Raw genomic sequence first — 20,320 nt, forward strand, 5'->3', positions numbered from 1 at the left:
TTCCCTAAAACAGTATCAATCAACAGCTTATATACAGTAAGTTTTTCCTCTGTAACAGTATCATTCAACAGCTTATGTAAAGTAAGTTTTTCCCCTGTAACAGTATCAATCAACAGCTTATATACAGTAAGTTTTTCCTCTGTAACAGTATCAATCAACAGCTTATATACAGTAAGTATTTCCCCTGTAACAGTATCAATCAACAGCTTATATACAGTAAGTATTTCCCCTGTAACAGTATCAATCAACAGCTTATATACAGTAAGTATTTCCCCTGTAACAGTATCAATCAACAGCTTATATACAGTAAGTATTTCCCCTGTAACAGTATCAATCAACAGCTTATATACAGTAAGTATTTCCTCTGTAACAGTATCAACCAACAGCTTATATACAGTAAGTTTTTCCCCTGTAAAAGAATCATTCAACAGCTTATATACAGTAAGTATTTCCCCTGTAACAGTATCAACCAACAGCTTATATACAGTAAGTATTTCCCCTGTAACAGTATCAATCAACAGCTTATATACAGTAAGTTTTTCCTCTGTAACAGTATCAATCAACAGCTTATATACAGTAAGTATTTCCCCTGTAACAGTATCAATCAACAGCTTATATACAGTAAGTATTTCCCCTGTAACAGTATCAATCAACAGCTTATATACAGTAAGTATTTCCCCTGTAACAGTATCAATCAACAGCTTATATACAGTAAGTATTTCCCCTGTAACAGTATCAATCAACAGCTTATATACAGTAAGTATTTCCTCTGTAACAGTATCAACCAACAGCTTATATACAGTAAGTTTTTCCCCTGTAAAAGAATCATTCAACAGCTTATATACAGTAAGTATTTCCCCTGTAACAGTATCAACCAACAGCTTATATACAGTAAGTATTTCCCCTGTAACAGTATCAATCAACAGCTTATATACAGTAAGTTTTTCCTCTGTAACAGTATCAATCAACAGCTTATATACAGTAAGTATTTCCCCTGTAACAGTATCAATCAACAGCTTATATACAGTAAGTATTTCCCCTGTAACAGTATCAATCAACAGCTTATATACAGTAAGTATTTCCCCTGTAACAGTATCAACCAACAGCTTATATACAGTAAGTATTTCCCCTGTAACAGTATCATTCAACAGCTTATATACAGTAAGTTTTTTCCCTGTAACAGTATCAATCAACAGCTTATATACAGTAAGTATTTCCCCTGTAACAGTATCATTCAACAGCTTATATACAGTAAGTTTTTTCCCTGTAACAGTATCAACCAGCTGCTAGTTATTGCCTGAGAAATGTGTTGTTTTCTTCATCAAATGTGTTATTACCACGGGACCATAATTTATTTCTATGGTCATTACACGATTACACACACGCGCATGCACGCACACACACACACACACACACACACACACACACACACACACACACACACACACACACACACACACACACACACACACACAGTTGGGCGCATCTAAAACGTCCCGCGGTTTTAAACGCAGCATCGATGTCATGTGCAGCAGCGATAGGGAAGTGGACAGTGACAGTTTCCGCACGAAGCTCGTCCCGAAAAACATCCTACCATGGCAACAGCGCGAATTTGTGTTATGTTTGTTGTCCTTTCTACGACTTTAGCGGAAGACTTTAAATTAAGATACAAACAATCCACCAAACCTGTCCGATTATTCACTGAGGAGGAGCTGAAGAGATACGACGGCAGCGAGGTAAACTTTATTTGTAACCCTCAATCCAGGGTCTCTGTGTTTGTCTGTGTTTGTCTGGGCATCAATGTATGTGCACATGATAACGATTTTATCGCTCTCTTCCGTCGTTTTAGGAGGGGCAGCCTATTTACATGGCAATTAAAGGAGTTGTGTTTGATGTCTCCAAGGGAAAAGGTAAATAAAAACCCACCACTCACCCCCTGGAAATTAGGCTACTGATTTACAGGACAGAGAAAAAGGCTGCCAGGAAACGTTGCTTTGTTCATTCAAACGAAACTGTAAATTAAAGTAAACTTGACACATTGATGCACACCAGAGCGCTTTCTAGAGTACTATACACTTCATTTAAATCTAAACTCAGAGCAGACATGTATTCACTCAGAATTCACTGATTCTGATGTTGCATTCATTGCAATGATTTAATTTTTTTATTTTACTTTACCCAATGCAGAGTTTTATGGAAAAGATGCACCATACAACGCCCTGGTTGGTAAGGACTCCACTCGGGCTGTGGCTAAGATGTCCCTAGACCCTGCCGACCTGACATCAGATATTGTAAGTTTACAGTGTTTCTTAAAGGTAGAGGGTGTATTTGTCGTGGGGAGAACCCACATCTGACACCTAAATGTCGGCTGCAAACAGCATTGCATTCATGAGCTACATATTTATACTGAAACATCATCTCAATGCACCTTACCTGAAGCTTTCATTTAAGTCTACACATGGGAAATACTGGAACTGCACAGGTGAAAGGTCATTCTATATCAATCAAGGCTATAATCACTAAATGATTTTCATTTTACATTTTTCAAACCAAACTGCACCTGTCTCTGGGGGTAAATGGAGGATATTTAATATTATAGGATCTTTAAAGTTCCACTTACTGATAATTTAAAAATGTTTGAAGACGGCTTTGTGTGCCTAAATTGTTCTACTGTAATCTTGTGTTGTAAATATATAATTTATTCTCAGGTCCCTCTTGTAAAATATATCTTCATCTCAATGACTTCTTAAATAAATAAAGCTTAACTGTAGTACACTTGATGTTATTAGTAACGTATTGCGAAGGTGCAGAATGAATAACCAACTGAAATGTGATAAACAATGAGAAACTAAAGGGATTCAGCAATTAAGTATTTGGATTTTTTCCAACAAACTAATGACCACTGCTAGTGTTGAAGACCTTCTTCTTACCTCGACTTGTTTAAGTGCCTCATCCTCGACCTTCTTCTTTGGCTACCAAAATGTGGTTTTGTTGACATAACATAAATATAATATTGATTGAAATATGCTAAATGTAATAGTCAATTTTATTTATACAGCCCAAAATCACAAGTGACACATTTACCTCAAAGGGCTTCACAATCTGTTCGACTTATGACGAGTGTTAATTAAAGTTCTTGTTATTTTACATTCACAGACGGGCCTCACTGAAGAGCAGCTGGAGTCTTTGGATAGTGTATTTGAAGGCACGTACAAAACAAAGTATCTCATCGTGGGTTACACAGCGTCACGCATCCTCACCGAGGATGGAAGTCCCAACGAAGCCTTTAAACCAGAGGACCAGCCTCATTTTCAGATCAAAGATGAGTTTTAATCTCATTTTACCTTTTTGCAAAATGTAGTCTTGTTATGGAGGAGCTTTTGGGATTTTCTTCTCTTTACTTGACCACAATCAGAGCCTAATATTTATTTTCTGCACGTGTACAAGAGAAGAACAAAATACATATGATAGAAACACTTTTCAGTCTTATTTACTTGAACTAAAGGTTTACATCATTCTCAGTTATGTGAGAGCTTTAATTGCACAGTCCCCCGAAAAAACATTTCAACACATACTTTACCTTTTTTTAAATACATCATGTCAAGTTTAAAGTTGTAATCCGTAAGAATTGAGATACGTCGTTGTGCCTCTGGGACCTCATCTCTCAGAGTTCCTTTGGAAATCGAACAGTGTCGACTGTATGACGTCAGTAGATCGGCAGCTCACACCTGCAGCGATGCGGCGTGATGCCTTCACATGCTCCACACTGATAGGAGGTCTGAAGAGAGAAGGGGAACTACGTAAAAAGCGTTACTAACTCTGCGGCACATTTGATTTTAGCACAGGAAAGTCCCCACAGACACTCATATTTCTCGTCAAAGCAGCAATTACAAGTGCTTTCATTAGCGGGTCATATGATCAGTCAACATTGTTTTAACTCACTTTTTGATAGATAGAAACTTAATATACAGTTAACTAGATGGAAATCATATGTGTTATGTGTAATCTTGTGGGTTTTTCACCAAAAAAAGTTTGTGTCTTCAGTAGATGAAAACATCTATACAGCTGCAGTGCATTATGTGTGCGTACAGCTATAGTCTTCTACATTTGTCACAGCAATAAGAACAAATGAATTTACCGTATTAACTTACAAAAACAGTATTTTTTTTGTTTCACAGAGAGACATAAAAGTAAAATGAAACACCATCTGTTTATTTAGAAAGGAGAGTGAGCTGGTGCAGACTAAACTAACGAAACATCAGCACTCACCTTCCCTTGAATTAGACTTTAGTAGGGCTGCCACTAATGATCATTTCCTTCATTGGAAATGGTGAAAAATGCCCATTACAGTTTCACAGAACTCCCGGTAATGTCTTCAAATGTCTCATTTTGTCCCAAACCCCAAAATATTACAAAATACAGTGATTTAGTGTGAAGAAAAAAGCTGGAGACTAAAAATATGCTTGATAAATGACTAATTATTATCAAAATTGTTTTTGGTCAGTCTACTATTCAATTAATTGCTTTATCTTTATATTTTAGCATAAAAGTTTTGATTAAATGCATCGCCTAGTAAAATATTTATATTAATAAAAACAATAAATACAATACAAACCATAAATCAGGGCTGACCGGTGGCTGAGTGGTAAGAGCAGTTGCCCCATTTAGAGAGGCTGTAGGGGCAGCGGCCGCAGGTTCGACTCTGACCTCCGGCCCTTTGCTGCATGTCTCCCTCTCTTTCACCCCACTTCCTTTCTGTCCAATCTAATAAAAGGCCGGGAAAACTGCCAAAAAAGCTCTGTGAATGTTGACATGATCACAATCTGTCCATTTGTTCCTGTTTTGATTTTGTTTTTTGTAAAATGATCATTAAAGTCTGTAAATCTGAAACCTGTTAAGAGTTTGTTTTACTTGAGTTCTGCTGTTGGGATGCTATCTTGATGTGATCTCTTTATGACAGCTCATGACTCACTCATGCCACCTCCAAACAGGCAACATAAATAGTATGTCCGGACCTTTATAGCCTTGCATGCTCCGATCAAAGGTCATCAATTCCGGTGCTGACTGAGACAGGTGATTGTCTTTAGGTGGAGCTGTGCGTCTTGCCCTGCCCGGTGGTCACACTGAAGGTTAGTCTCAGTTTGTGTGATAGTAACCAAGCTGAACCTCCCACGTAACGTTTGAGTGATCTGCAGCCGAGTTCAAAGGACACAAGCCCTGCCCTAGAGCCTGCCAGCGAGAGCGGCGCAGCATTCTTTATCAGGTGGAGGTTCTGCTGGGAGTCGGCCACTGCAGCCTCGCTCAGCCTGGGAAACACTTTCTTCTGCTGGAGCTCGTCCACCAACCAGAGCCAAGATGCCCAAACCAGTAAGACTGTCATGGTTTTATTCACAAGATAATTGAATGTATGAAATGTCTCTTCCTTGTCGAGTTTGAAGGTGATTTTATAGATTAATCTGTTGAAATGTTTACGTCTAAATACAGTGTTTGTGTCTACATACTTCATTAAACAAATTTAAGAGCAAGTCAAGTTTAGATTTTTAGCGTTTTAGTTATGTATTTTTTTCTTTGTTCAAGCTTGTGACTTATTTCACCCTTCCTTCTTGGCATTTACTCATTAACCAAATGTAGAGTTTGACCCATGCTGCACACATTCCTGTCAGAAAGAAATGCTGTTAAATTCTACTTCATGGCCAGAACGGGGCTGCGTTGTCTGCGTGGTCGTGCAAACTTGATGATGATCTTCAGTGACACTGGAGGGATTTTTGTAAATGTAAAGAGGGACTTTCACCCACAACTCATGACTGACTGCATGGTTTAACCGCTTTATTCTCCCTCCCTTGATGTTATAAGACACTCTGTATTACTCAATGTTCAATCCAAAACAGAAGAAACTCTTATTTGTTGATTTGCTGTCAGTCCTAAATGTCCTTAGTTTGTATTCAGCATCAGTCTGTAGGAAAACTGATAAGACGGCCTGTGCATTACGACCACAGTTTTGTGCCCTTATTGACTCTCCAAGGAGAAAGCCTCTCAAGAGGTCACGCTGACGTCTGTCTCGATTTGACTGACGTTAAACTAGCTTGAAATAAAACACATTTATGAGTTGTTGTAGCAGTATTGCTTGTGTTGATCTGGAAAATGCTGAGATTCATGTGTTGAATTCTGTCTTAAATTTGATCAGAAAAGTAAAAGTTTTGTAGATGCCAAAGATATTAACTGCTCAAAAACTCCTCCAAAGTTCAGTGAAGCAACATGCTGATTGATTGTAATGGATCACTGCTTACGTTACGGTGATTTCAACAGTCAGTGATTTGAGAAAAAGTCAGCTGTCAGGGAGTTAAGAAGTTATCTTTCGCATGTGATCATGGAAACAGTTGAGAAACATGGAGGTTTCATAAATGGTGGTCCAGTTTAAGTGAGTTTATCTTTATGACACTTTGGGTGTGCTCCAGTGTAACTTCATAAAATGATTGTGCAACTGCTACAAGCCAAACTGGCCTGCAGGTCATGCAGTCGTCGTATGTGTGTCGTGTTTCACAGAAAATATTGAGAATTTATTTTTTCTTTTTGGGAATTTATTTCAGAAACACTTGCAAGTGTGATAATTATGCCAGTTTAATTGTTGCTGCAGTTGATCTGACTAACATAAGTAGAGTCTTAAGGAAACTTGGCAAGCAGGGAGTATTTTGATATTTTAATCTGCGTATGATCAACCTTGTTGCACCTTTCAAGGGTAGTCCAAAGTCTAACGAGATAGAGAGCAATTATAGTTTATGAACGACTAACTTCACAGCTCCACATTAAAGGCCTCCTTCACACAAATTGCTTTATTATTCATGTGTTTTGCTATGAAAAAATTTGTTTCATAATCAATTTTCAACTTATTTAATGTGCATTACATTTATGTGAAGCAGGCGTTGGCAATGAAAATCTTGGATCTCATGCTCCCACCAATAATGCTCATTAAATATGTATTAAAAAAACAAAATGTAATAACAATCAAAAGCAAATGTGAAATGCAGGATTGATGGATTCAGATTTATATCGCTGAAAAACAGCTGAACTGAATGGAAACAAGGAGGTTTATTTGTATCCAAACAGAAAATCCCTGTTATCACGTGACTTAATGACCTTTTTTTGCTGCAGGTCAACGTTCGCGTCACCACGATGGACGCAGAGCTGGAGTTTTCCTTCCATCCCAACACCACAGGGAAGCAGCTCTTTGACCAGGTCTGGATTTTAGTGTATGAAAAGCACCAGAGAGCTAACAGACTTATAGGATGTATCATTTCTGTCTTAAATCTACAGTATAGCTGCAACTGATAAAGTTCTGTTCAGTCATACATTTTACTGGAAAAATAAAGAAGCAATATACAACTGTATATACAAGAACAGAAGTAATATTGACAATATACGTATATGTAAAGTATCAAAAAGTAAATATGTTTGCTATGCAGCCAATTATACTTAATTGTATAATTAATTAATATACTGTTGTTAGATTATTGCTGCTGCTGCATTAATGCGGAAGTAACTAAATACCATTGATTAGTTTAATCTATAACAATGTGCCTTTTATAAGATTAAGATGTAAAATCTTCATCAGCAAGTATTCAAATAAAAGCACAATATTTCTCTCTTAAATGTGGTGGAATCATTTTAAAGTAGCATTAAATTAAAACCCTCAAATAAAGTTAAGGTTCCTCAAAATTGAGTAAATGTACTCAGTTACTTTCCACCTCTAGTGGTATAATATGTATTTTATCTGCAAAAGCGCACGTCTCTAATCAATCAATCAATTATACTTTATTCATCACGAGGTGATGTTGACCTTCTGTCATAGTCATGTCATTGTTTTCACGTCAATGTTTACTCTGTCTGTTAATGAAATGCTTTAAATCTGTTAGAAAATACTAAAAAAGGTACAAACTACAGTATGAGGCGGCCTCCTCAGTGAACAGTTTAGTTATTAATACACTCACCCAAAGGCTAATTTGTCAATAACTTGTACTGAAAGGTGACATCACCCAACAGTATGACACCCTCTTTGTAATTACCTAAACCTTTGTACTTGACAGGAGGCAGCTCTTGATAAAGAGGTCCTGAGGCTTTAAAGTATATTTACCACCTCAGCTTCTGTTGTTCAGAGTGACATTATCATAAGTGACACAGTAAAGTGTCTGCTGTAAATCACATCTTCAGGAGCAGAATATTAGAAGTGTGATGAATAAAGAAGAGGATGTGGAGATCCTGTTTCGTTGTCTCTCCTCTGTTATCACGTCTCAGTTCTTGTCTCTTTGTGTGGAAGGTTGCCAGGACCATCGGACTGCGTGAGATTTGGTACTTTGGGCTGCAGTTTGTCGACGCCAAAGGATTCGTCACCTGGCTGAACTATGAGAAGAAGGTAAAACTGTGGTTTCACTGAAGGTTTTCTTCAGCAGCCTGTTCTGTTAAACTATCAAATCATTTCTTCTACTGTACTCCGTCATAATGTGATGGAATACTGCTGTTTCACCTTTTTTTCTTCTCTTCTCATACTTGACTTCGATACCTCCCTGCACTCTTTCACCACATCCACTCTGCTCTGCTCAGGTGATGGCCCAGGATGTGAAGAGGGAGACTCCCCTGCAGTTCAAGCTGAGGGTCAAGTTTTACCCGGAGGAGGTGACTGAGGAGCTGATCCAGGATGTCACCCGGAGGCTTTTCTTCCTTCAGGTGAAGGAGGACATTCTGGGGGAGGATATCTACTGCCCTCCAGAGTCCGCCGTGCTGCTGGCCTCTTATGCCGTCCAGGCCAAGTACGGAGAGAAAGACAAGTCAGCGCATCATCCAGGTTATCTGTCCTCTGAGCGCCTGCTGCCCAAGAGGTGAGTGTGAGTGGTAGAGTGTATTATACGTTGGAGATGGTGGTCATTTCTCTGGTATTTACTTTACTGGTGGAGATCACCTAATTGTAGTAGAAAAATCCCACTGTTAATCCCACTGCTAAAAGCAATCAAAGGCTATAAGCTTAAAACAGGGTTCGTACAGGTGCTTGAAATCCTTGAAAATACTTGAATTTTGATGTTGGGTTTTCAAGGTTTGAAAAGTGTTTGAATTTTGGATAAAGTGCTCGAAAATGCTCGAAATTGTAAACACATTTCTTTTACAACAAACAGCTATAGAATAGAAATATAATTTCATTTCTCACAACAACACAGACTGCGCTATTTTGTCAACAGACCAAGTATTAAATAGTGAATGAGGCAGATGCTTTTAAGTCTTCTGTTTAAGGTTACTCGTATATTAAAGGGCAAACAGGTTATGTTTGATATGTTTATATCTCTTGTGATAGATGATGAAAAAAGAAGTGTGTGTTCCTTGTTGTAAACACTCTAGAGTTTTGTATGAACTCTCCAGCCAGTAACTGTGAAATTAGTTCATTAAATATCTTTTTTTTTTTGTTTACAAACTACAGCAAATCAAACATCAAACTCCCTCCCATCCCCTCCTCCCCTCACCAAATAAGTATAAGAAAGGGGTGTTAAAACAATATAACTAACATAATGTTAATGATAAAAACCTGAATATGGTATATAGTACATACACACCCACATGGACACAGGTGCACATGCATATACACACTGTGAAGCTATACAGTATATATGTGCACATCATATATTGATTAGATAATCAAATATTGAAAACCATTGTAACATTGATGCATTTCAAGGGCGTTTCTCAGGACATTATATCACACCACATGGACGCTCTACTCTCTCAGAGCTTCCTCCTGCTGCAGCACGTTACCAACATTGGCGTCATGTCTTCATGTTTGTCCATCAACATTTTTCCAATTAAAGGAAATGATACATTTAGCTTGTGATATACACATATCTACAAATCTAGATTCTTTACTTTGTAATTGTGGGACAGTTGGATATATGCCCAGAGGAAAAAGCTTGGGGTCCAGTGGTAACTTCTGAGCTAATATCTGATCAATCGAATTAATAATATCTTGCCGGAAGGATTTCACTCTCACACATTCCCATACGCAGTGGTACAACATTCCTGACGTACTGAATACGTTTCAGGTTGCTGTTTATTGTTTTTTCTGAGCTTTCAAACAGAAAATTATTATTTTTTTAATTTAGATACGCTCCATTAGGGAGCACAAAGGTATGAAAGGACTGTATTATGTCCGAGCAGCAACTTTAAAATGCCTAAATGTGTGCTGCTTTTCTTTGATTTCTGTATTTCTGCGTGGGCAAAGTATAATAAATATATGGTTCAAACTGACTTTAAACCTACAAAGAAGAAGAACCATTTACTGACCTCTCTGAAGACCTGTGTGCATTAAGAAAAGTAAAAAACAACAACCTGGCAATCATCCAGCCGAATAAGCTCCCACAATGACTCAATTATGAACCTGTGCACTATTACATACTAACAATCGCCAACAAGAGACATAATAATACAGGACAATGCAGCATGTGTTTGATATGGCTCTGTAGGTATACACTGACTGTTTACATTTTCATCAGTAGAGTGCTGATAACGGGTTTCTCCCCTCAGAGTGCTGAAACAACACAAGCTGTCCAAGGAGCAGTGGGAGGAGAGGATCCAGGTTTGGCACGAGGAGCACAGGTCCATGCTGAAGTAAGTGACTAATTACTCTGGTGTTAATCTCCTGAAAAATGACTCTAATGTGTATTTATCTAACTTTTTAAAGAAGAAATAACACAGTCTTCCTCTTATAAATGAAAAGTTAAAACACACAACACCACCTACTTTCTAGCAGAGAGGGAACAGCAGCAGAAGACCACACTGACACTTTATTAAGCACCAGGTGCACCTAATAAAGTGGCCGGTGAGTGTAGGTATATATATATACATACTGTATATATACTGAGTATATATATATATATATATATATATATATATAAATGTATCTAGGTCATATCCCCCGGCCTTAGTTGAATTGTTCAAACATTGCATTAAAAATCCAGCCTTGAATCTATTCACTGAAGGTGAACATTTGTGAATCCTGTTATGAATCTATTTAGATTTAGCTTGAGTGATTTATTAATATCAAAGGGTTATTTAAAGATTGCAAAGATGTGGAAATAATCACTTTGCAAGTAAAATAAAAGTACAACAACTTGTGTATTTTACCCTCTTGGAATAAGATCTAAATGGAGCTCGTTGTGGGAAATCAACCCTACTTAAGAATCAACTCTTTTGTCTTTCGAGTTTGGGTAACAGATACAGTCGTTAATGGAATAAGGAATTATATCATAAACTGATAAAAACTGTGTATTCTTCCATGCTTCCGTCTGTCTGTTTAACCTGAACAGGGAAGAGGCCATCATCGAGTACCTGAAGATCGCCCAGGACCTGGAAATGTACGGCGTCAACTTCTTTGAGATCAAGAACAAGAAGGGCTCAGACCTGTGGCTGGGAGTCGACGCTCTGGGACTGAACATCTATGAGAAGGACGACAGGTAAATCAGTGTAGAAGTTACTTAATTCACACACAAAAGTGTATCGATTTGATGAAATACAGTTGTAGACAGGAGGGCAACACTCTGGCAGTCATCGACCTCTGCTACCTTCCCTTTCAGTCGGTCAGGTTTTAAATAACACGTTTGACCGCATGGCTGTTGTTTTGAAGAGGCCATTGACCCAGTTCTCCTGATTTTACTACAACTCTACTTTCTGTCTGAATATTCTATAAAAAAAGACAAATATTCTTTTTAAACATCCTTTTAAACAGTCTAATCACCCATTTGTCTCCATCTTCCAGGCTGACGCCAAAGATTGGGTTCCCCTGGAGTGAAATTAGAAACATTTCTTTCAATGATAAGAAATTCATCATCAAGCCCATAGATAAGAAAGCTCCTGTAAGTATTTTACAAGTCTTATTACCCTCAGAAGTATCTCGTGTGTATGTGCGGATGCAGATGTGTACCATGAAGCAGCATTAATGTGGTGTACGTTTATAGAAAAAGAATGAAATTAAAGTTGTGAAACTCTTTTCAAATCAATGTTTTTAGTTAAATTTGTAGGCAGTTTTTTTTTTAGAACAAAACGCTGACACACTTTAAGTTTATTGATGTGGATAAACAAAAAATACTACTAACAGAATAATAACTGTTGGCATCACCTGCAAAGTTACTTCTATTTCATAATAATACCCTTGATATAAAGGCAAATTAAACATAAACCTATAACCTTCAATAAATGTGTTCAAAAGTTTAGTTCAGAGTTGAAAACTTGGATGCATCTCTTTTTCTCAAGGATTTCATCTTCTACGCTCCACGACTGCGAGTCAACAAGCGCATCCTGCAGCTGTGCATGGGTAACCATGACCTGTACATGCGCCGCCGCAAGACTGACACCATCGAGGTTCAGCAGATGAAGGCTCAGGCCAAAGATGAGAGGCTGCACAAGAAGATGGAGAGGTAGTAAAAGTGCTTATGTTTCTGTTTGTCTCTGAGCATTGGAACTCAAATTCAGACTGTGATTAATCAGTGTGATCGGGGTTTTGTTCCTGCGGTCTGCAGGGATCAGCTGGAGAGTGAGAAGAAGAAGAGGGAGACAATGGAGAGAGAGAAGGAGCAGATGGAGAAAGAAAAGCAGGAGCTGATGATGAAGCTCTACGAGTTTGAAGAGACAACCAAGAGAGCAGAGCGAGGTGAGAGACACTCTTTACAGAACAAAATAGTCAGTCAACAGTATAATTTACATTGAGTTGGAGTTGGAGCTTTACCTGCCTCTTCTGTTTATTTGCTTGAAATACATCTTGGTTTTTAAAAGAGGGGAGAGTGCATATGTTTGTATTTGTCTACAAATACTCAAGTTAGAGATTAGTAAATCAATCAATCAATCAACAAACATTTGATTTAAAAAACAAAAAAACACATATACATAGGGATACATACATACACACACACTTAAACATAACATCATTCATTAAAAACTGGAATTGAGAGGCTAGATGAAAAATAAATTTAAAAAAAGTACATAAATCAATAGTCAAAGAAAATAGATAAACATAAATGTACAGTTACAATTAGTTAAAAGCCAGGTTAAAAAAATTAAGATACAATAAATGATTAGATGGATAAATAAATAAAGCTTAATTAAAAGGTTAAAACGGTCTCGAGTTTGCCCTCAGGTCTTCAGGGAGGCTGTTCCTGAGGTGCAAATTAACAAATCTTTGAACGTTGACTTAATCTGTATTGAAAAATTTCTTGTTTTTAAGAATGATTGTGGCTGATTTCTGAGATATAATTGAGTGTTTTCATAAAACATGATAACTATGATAATGCAGCGTACTGCATTAGAGGAGGGTGGCAACATGCATTCAGCAAACCGAAAAAATGCTCATGATTACAAAGAAAAAACAGTCACAGGCTGCAAGGCGGTCTGATTTGGGAAACACTCTTTAAACTTTTAATCAAAAATGATACTTTAAATCAGGGGTTCCTAACTGAGATGTCCCAAAAGAGGTCCAAACAATTGGAACCAGATCGAAATATTGGTCACAGCTATTTAGTTTTCAGTTATTCTGTATTGAAATGGTCAGCAATTGAAACTGAACCTACAGTACTGTTTAGATATTTATTTTTATTTAATGTTTTTTCATTTACAGACATTACATATTATTACTTTTATTATTATTATAGTCATTCATTTTTATTTTTTTATTTTAAAATTATCTTTGCGTTCATTACCAGAATTGGTTGACAATATAACACATTTTATGTATAATGTATAATAATGTTAAATATTCTTTCAGACGTAGAAAAGGTCTCTGTATGAGCCACCATTACGATAATCAGTGGATTTTTACTCTCTTACATCTACGGCCTGTATCGTTCATCAGTCAGGCCATAATAAAAATCTAAAAGGGTCCTGTGATGATTCAAAAATATAATATTATTGATTTATTCTGAGTTTAGTTTGCCTTTCTTTTCATGTGAAATGCTGCACACCTGCATACCTTCTTATGCCTCTAAAAATCATTCACATGTAAAAACCTGAGAAGAAAAAAAAATCACATCAGGATGGTCCCCTGGCCATATGACTAGTGAATGTTCATATTTTACCAGCCATTCAATAGATTCAAAGGGTCCATAAGCCAAAAAGGTTGGGAAGCACTACTTTGAGTAAATGTGTCATTTCACAGATTCATAATCGCACCAGAAAAGTGGTGAAATTTCACGCTGACTTTATCCTGCAGAGCTTCAGGAGCAGCTGGACAGGGCCATGAGGCTGGAGGAGGAGAGGAGGAGGGTGGAGCAGGAGGCGTCCCGGCTGGAGACTGAGAGGATGGAGGCCATAATCGCCAAGGAGGAGCTGGCCAGGCAAGCTGAGGACCAGCTCAAGAGCCAGGAGCAGCTGGTGAGTACACGGTGCAAGAAGAGCTCAAAATCCTTCACGTGAGAAAAAGTCGTGATAGAAAAACCGTCATTACACATAAAGCTCCTACATTCAGGATAAACACATATTAACTGTTTTGATGACTGTTTAAACTAATGCATCCTTAAGCCCGGGGATTTAGTTTCTCTTACAGCGTGAGAAACGTCTCCGAGACTCTCTCTCCCTTTTTAGAAAGTATCCAATGTTCTTTATGCCATGGAGCTGTTTAGCTAGCTGTTTTATTTTCTTATTGGAAATTAAATGTGAAATCTGAATGTGTAAAGTCAGGTGTGACAGTGACTACAGTTTTCAATTAACTCATTGGAAGTACTACATTTATTTATTCACTTCACGTTTACACCATTATTTAGGTCAGCAATTATTTCCATTATTGATTAATCTGTCGATCATTTCATCATCTCATTTAATCAATTAGTTGTTCAATTTATTAAATGTCATAAAATAGTGAAACATGTTGATCAGTGTTTCCCAAAGCCCAAGATGACGGACTCAAATGTTTTGTTTTTGTCCACAACTCAGAGATATTTAGTTTACTGTCATAGAGGAGGAAAGAAACCAGAAAATACTCACATTTAAGAAGCTAAAATCAGAGACTTTTTTTTCTTAAAAAATGATAAATAGTTGGTTATTAATTCAATAGTTGACAACTAATCAATTAATCAACTTATTGTTGCAGTGCTACACTTATTAAATTACATTATAATAATATTAAATAAATGGTGAATTCAAGTCGTGGATGTTTGATTCTTATTTTTTTCTCGATCCATTCATAAAATGAAACGTGTGCAGATCATTTCAGTGTCTATTCTTTGGCTTTTCAACCACTCGGTCGATATAGATGCATTACACCGCTTCAATGAAAAAACTACCGTAAAATTCCTGACAGTTATTGTCACCGTTTCATAATTTATTTATCGATAAAACCGTGTTTCATTACTGCACTTTGAAAAGCTCACAGTAAATACGGGCCAGCATCAACCAAAGTCACACACAGTCTCCCAGAGGCTGGCACAGCGACGCAGGTTTAATTTGCAGCAATGAAAACATGGAAGGCAGCAACAGATTTTTCAGCCTTTTTAGAGCATTTAAGTCTGAAGATTGGTCATTTTGGCTTTAAGAAAGCGCTGAGGAAACCTGATCGAAGATGGTCACGCTGTCTGCAGAAGGCTGTTATTAATGTAATGTTTATGCAGCTCATTATATTTGGGATTTTTCCAAATGTATTCTTTTTGATGGTTCAACAAGTGGTTTTAGCCGACATGCACCTCGATCCCAAATCAAAGCAGAGGCAATGATCGTTTTTTTAATTCTTTTTTTTTATTATGATGATTCTCCAGGTCCATACAGTCAATGATGATACATATCGTGCTTCCCATTTAGCCATTTGAAAATGTAAAACTGTAGCCCACGACAAGGTATCACTGACTCAGTTAGCAGTACAAAAGCGTGTAAGGACCCATTACGCATTCACCCATCCAATAAATATACTTTTAACCATTTTCTTCAAATATAGTCAAATAAGAAAACAAACTTAATAAACTAACATGTTGGGGTACACCTCAGTGACATACAAAGCCCTACAGAGGGAGTATAAAATCAAACATAAAGGACTCAAACATCCACTTTAGACAAGTGATGGTCGTATTGGTGTGACATACGTTATATCCGTCTTTCCCATCTTTTCAAAAAAGGTCCCTGTTGCACGCAAAGGTGATCCTTTCCATCTAAAACATATCATAGATATGTCAATCCATTCCTCCACAGTGGGTTTTCCTGGTTTAAATGTGTTTGTTCTATATAAAACTTGGTGTGTATCAGTCATTTGTGAAAGTCTTCAGCGGTCGGTTTGTGCCTCTTCCCTCAGGCCACAGAGCTGGCCGAGTACAGCGCCAAGATCGCTCTGCTGGAGGAGGCCAAGAAAGTCAAGGAGGAAGAGGCTGAGACATGGCACAGCAAGGTGAGTTTCCAACACACCACCAAAGGACGCACCTGTAATGGCTCAGTGACGTCTTAGGGAAAGTGCCAGAACATATTAAATCCTGCTCAGCTGATTGTTTTGTTTGTTTTGTGTGACGACAAGCCTCATTTTTTTTTCACCTGTGAAATCTGCATTTTTTTCTTAGCGTCATCACTCATGTTACTTTATATTTTGTTCAATAGCTATTCCCCCTATTTAGTATTTATAAGCAGTATATACATACTTAATAAATGTTTGAGAACAGACTGTAATGTTTCTGTACACACATATAAGTGTTATTTTGTGTATTTGCTCTCCTGTGTGCTTCCATTAATATGTAGGGATGCTGGTACATAAAAACATGGTGAATGGCAACCTAGTTAAACACTGTTGTAATAAATGGAACTACATTTGTCTTCATAGGGGAATTCAGAAATGCTGATAAATACTGTAGGTTAACAATGTTCTTAGAGCAGCGTACAGTTACATTATAGTGTGTTATTAACCATTTATTAAATGTTTATATAGTGCTTAAAAAGGTGTACTTAATGTTAAAATACATAAGTTGTTGAGATAAGCCAGCTTATCATCCAGATAATTATGAATACTGATTCTTTGCACTGCCATGCACGTTTCATACTAGCCTTCATGAGAGATGCACATATATTTAACCTTTTGACACATTTTTCCTCTTCGTCTTCTCCAGGCTATAGAGGTGGAGGAGAATCTGATCAAGACAAAGGAGGAGCTGCACAGTGTGATGAGCTCTGCTAACTCAGCTCCTGTTGCGGCTCCTGCTTCCTCCTCCTCCTCCTCCTCCTCCTCCTCCTCAGACAGCGAGAGCGAACACGAGCACAGCGAAGAGAACAGCACCTACAGCGCAGAGCTACAGTCGCAGGGCATCAACGACCACCGCCAGGAGGAGGAGCGAATCACAGAGGCCGAGAAGAACCAACGCCTGCAGAAACAGCTGATGGTGAGTTCAGGGTCCCAGGATACTCACAACCCACATAAAACCAGCTCACTCCAGCTGGCGTTTGCATAAAAACATACCATTTTAGACATATTTATTGCAATTTTCCTACATCCAGTTCAAACTGGTCGACCATAATTTTTTATAGATATATATACTTATATTACACTTGTTTGCACCAGATTTAATTTGTTGAATTTAAAAATAGGTAAAAACATGAAAAGAATAAAAACGAGAAAGTTGTCATATTTTTTTACTTTGAGTTGTCATCTGGAGATTTCCTTCACATAAATGCACCATAAATGGGTGCATAAAAAGCCACCCAAATGCAGGAAGTGTGTTTGACGCTCAACATGCCCCCCCTGACCCTCACTTAATATTTAAATGGCCTTGTCTTCTGACTACTCACGGCGACTACTCAAGGCGCTTTCACACGATTTGTCACATTCACTGATTCACACTGATGTCGGTGGACATCTACACACCAACTAATCTAACCATTCACACCACATTCACACACCCATGCGCAGCACAGGGAACAATTCAGGGTTCAGTGTATTGTCCAAGAACACTTCGACATGGATACCAGAGGGGGATCGAACTGCCAATCTTTCGTATGGAAGACGACCTGCTCTACCGCTGAGACACAGTGCTGCAACCCCAATGGTGAAAGGAGATCTGCGCCCATGCCAATATGTCTGTGATAGGCCGATATCAGCTGATAATACTGGCTGACCAAGATATGGATAAGTCTGGATTTAATTCTGAGACATTTGAGGAAATCAATAACTGACAGAGAAATAGTTCAAGTAAATGGTTGAACAAGGATTCTTGTAATGCACTGCTCTGCACGATTACAGGAAATGCACCAACGTAAGAAAATCTAACAAAGAACAGTGTAAAACGCCGTGCTTGAGGTTTAATGACTTGACTTCTTCCACAGGCGCTGAGCTCAGAGCTTGCAGAAGCCCGAGACGACGACAAGAAGACCCAGAACGATTTGCTTCACGCTGAGAACGTCCGAGCCGGACGCGACAAGTACAAGACGCTGCGTCAGATCCGTCTGGGCAACACCAAGCAGAGGATTGACGAGTTTGAGGCCTTGTAGGAAACCTCGTAGATCTGAAGGTCTCTCCCAAATACCTCATGAAGGCCACACCTGATTTTAAAAGAAAAAGCACCAAGCTGATCTGTGGAAGAGTACTCCATGAGTTTTTATTTTATTGGTTTAACTTTTGCTTAAAAAGCACTTTTTTGTTTCTATGTAGCACTCAAACATCTCCAATGTGCTGTTTATTCCCATTCAAACATTAAAACATAGCAGAGAGCTAATGTGTTCCTGAAATACTGTATGAACAAACTGCATGATAAACGATCCAAAAAGTTCTTTGCTTTGTAGTTTTGTTTTTATACCAAACTGAACTTGTTGAATTTAGACTTATGTAGAACTGCTACTAATGATTTTTTTTTTAGTATTGATTATTTCTTTAACTTTCTTTCTGTTGTTTGTTTTGTCCAAAAACAGTCAAAAGCTCAAACGTATTAAATCTTTAAAAACATAAATCGGAGACAAAGAACATGATAAATGATTTATAGGCATGCAAATAGCAATGCTATTAACTTAAATGGTTTCATTTGTTTATAATAAAACATAATGTTAAAATGAATTCTGTTCTTAAAGGATCCCGTTTATATTTCAGGTAAAATCAAGATCATTTGATTTACTCTGAAATACGCCATTTTGTATTAAATGCAGACACTGAGAGATGTGGGTTTGTAGCCTCTGTGGGTCATGCGCCAACAAAACACTGGATCCTACATTTCCCACGATGCAACTAATGCAAAGTTCCCACTACAAGACTTCTAAGTGTTCAGTTTGTTCAAACACAACGGTCAGTCTTGTGTCGATAGTCTTGAAGTTGTTGTGGCCTGCTAGATATCGTGAGTTCGTCTGCGAGGCACCTGCGAGACGCTCAGTTTGCCTCTTTGAAAAGTTTAAACATAGCAGAACTTGCGAGCGCCGACCAGCGCGCCCCGACCAGCGCGCCCCGACCAGCGCGCGCCGACCAGCGAGCGCCGACCTGCAAGCCCCGTCCTGTGGGCGCAGAGAAAACACTGAGTTGTCGGGGAGCAGAAAATCAGAGCAAAAGCCTTTTCGTGTGCACACTCAGCATCTCAATTCTCTGACACAATTTTCTTTTTCAAAATAAATTTGTGGTCTCGAACCCCAATAACCCTGGTGACATCACTGTGACGTCATCACTTTTTCAAAATAAAAGGCTCCTCCAGAGACACAGAAAACGTCATAGCTACAACTTCATGCGTAAAATCGTCCGAATGATCCTTTTAGTTTAATGACAGACCGTTTTAACTCTCTGATATTCAAGTGTATGCACAATTTCTCATAAACATTGTCCTCTTCAAAGCCATAAAACAATAAAAACACACACACGTTGCGTCTGTCTGTGTGACAGAAGTGTTTGGCTGAAGAATCTTGCAGCCTGCTCGCCGTGAAAAGGATGTGCCTTTTCAAATATTTGCTCAGCGGGAAACGATGGTTATCATTAGGTTGCTAGACAACTTGTGAAGCCAGTAGAGCCAGTCTGTTTGAATAGCCACTGGATAAATATTTTATGTGTGTATAAACACATGGATAATACCGGTCATATTTGACGACGTTAGCTCGGAGCCTCTGTCTGAGGACTATGTAAGAAAATGTGTTTATGTTTTGGCCTCAGGTGAGAAAAGATCTGCGCATGCTTGCGCGTAAAAACGACCGGAAAGGTGAGCCCACGATTGGAGCCACTACCTCCGACAATCTGTGGGGTTGCCCTGTTTCTTTTCTGCGGAATCTAAATATAAGTCGGTGACAAACAGTCCAAATACAGTAGCAACCCAACTGTGATGTGGGGGTGGTGCTGAGAGAACAGCTCCGTCTCCAAAAAGAGTCCCCCCTCTGC

General features: G+C 38.3%; 2 protein-coding genes across 2 annotated transcripts; both read left to right on the forward strand.

Moving 5' to 3' along the window:
* The first annotated feature begins 1,562 nt into the window (after positions 1–1,562).
* Positions 1,563–4,790, forward strand: nenf (neudesin neurotrophic factor). The gene is made up of 4 exons (XM_083924977.1): positions 1,563–1,736; positions 1,850–1,910; positions 2,188–2,291; positions 3,157–4,790. Exons 1-4 carry the CDS (start codon positions 1,596–1,598, stop codon positions 3,331–3,333), a joined length of 483 nt encoding a protein of 160 aa, XP_083781103.1. The 5' UTR covers positions 1,563–1,595; the 3' UTR covers positions 3,334–4,790.
* A 565-nt stretch (positions 4,791–5,355) lies between these two features.
* Positions 5,356–18,468, forward strand: ezra (ezrin a; the record flags this gene model as incomplete). The annotated part of the gene is given in 15 exon segments (XM_083924888.1): positions 5,356–5,367; positions 7,150–7,247; positions 8,320–8,407; positions 8,596–8,870; positions 10,558–10,641; positions 11,340–11,486; positions 11,789–11,885; positions 12,283–12,446; positions 12,549–12,679; positions 14,231–14,391; positions 16,295–16,387; positions 17,094–17,186; positions 17,188–17,215; positions 17,218–17,363; positions 18,304–18,468. Coding segments are annotated over 15 exon segments (1,782 nt in total).
* Between the last annotated feature and the right edge of the window lie 1,852 nt (positions 18,469–20,320).

Source organism: Echiichthys vipera (assembly GCF_963691815.1).
Source record: "Echiichthys vipera genome assembly, chromosome: 12".
Classification (NCBI taxonomy): domain Eukaryota; kingdom Metazoa; phylum Chordata; class Actinopteri; order Perciformes; family Trachinidae; genus Echiichthys; species Echiichthys vipera.

What these genes read in the sequence shown, in the direction of transcription:
- nenf (XM_083924977.1), top strand. Translation starts at nt 1,596, where the DNA reads ATGGCAACAGCGCGAATTTGTGTTATGTTTGTTGTCCTTTCTACGACT. An exon ending in TGATGTCTCCAAGGGAAAAG is followed by an intron (nt 1,911 to 2,187) that starts GTAAATAAAAAC and finishes TACCCAATGCAG; the next exon opens with AGTTTTATGGAAAAGATGCA. An exon ending in CCGACCTGACATCAGATATT is followed by an intron (nt 2,292 to 3,156) that starts GTAAGTTTACAG and finishes TTACATTCACAG; the next exon opens with ACGGGCCTCACTGAAGAGCA.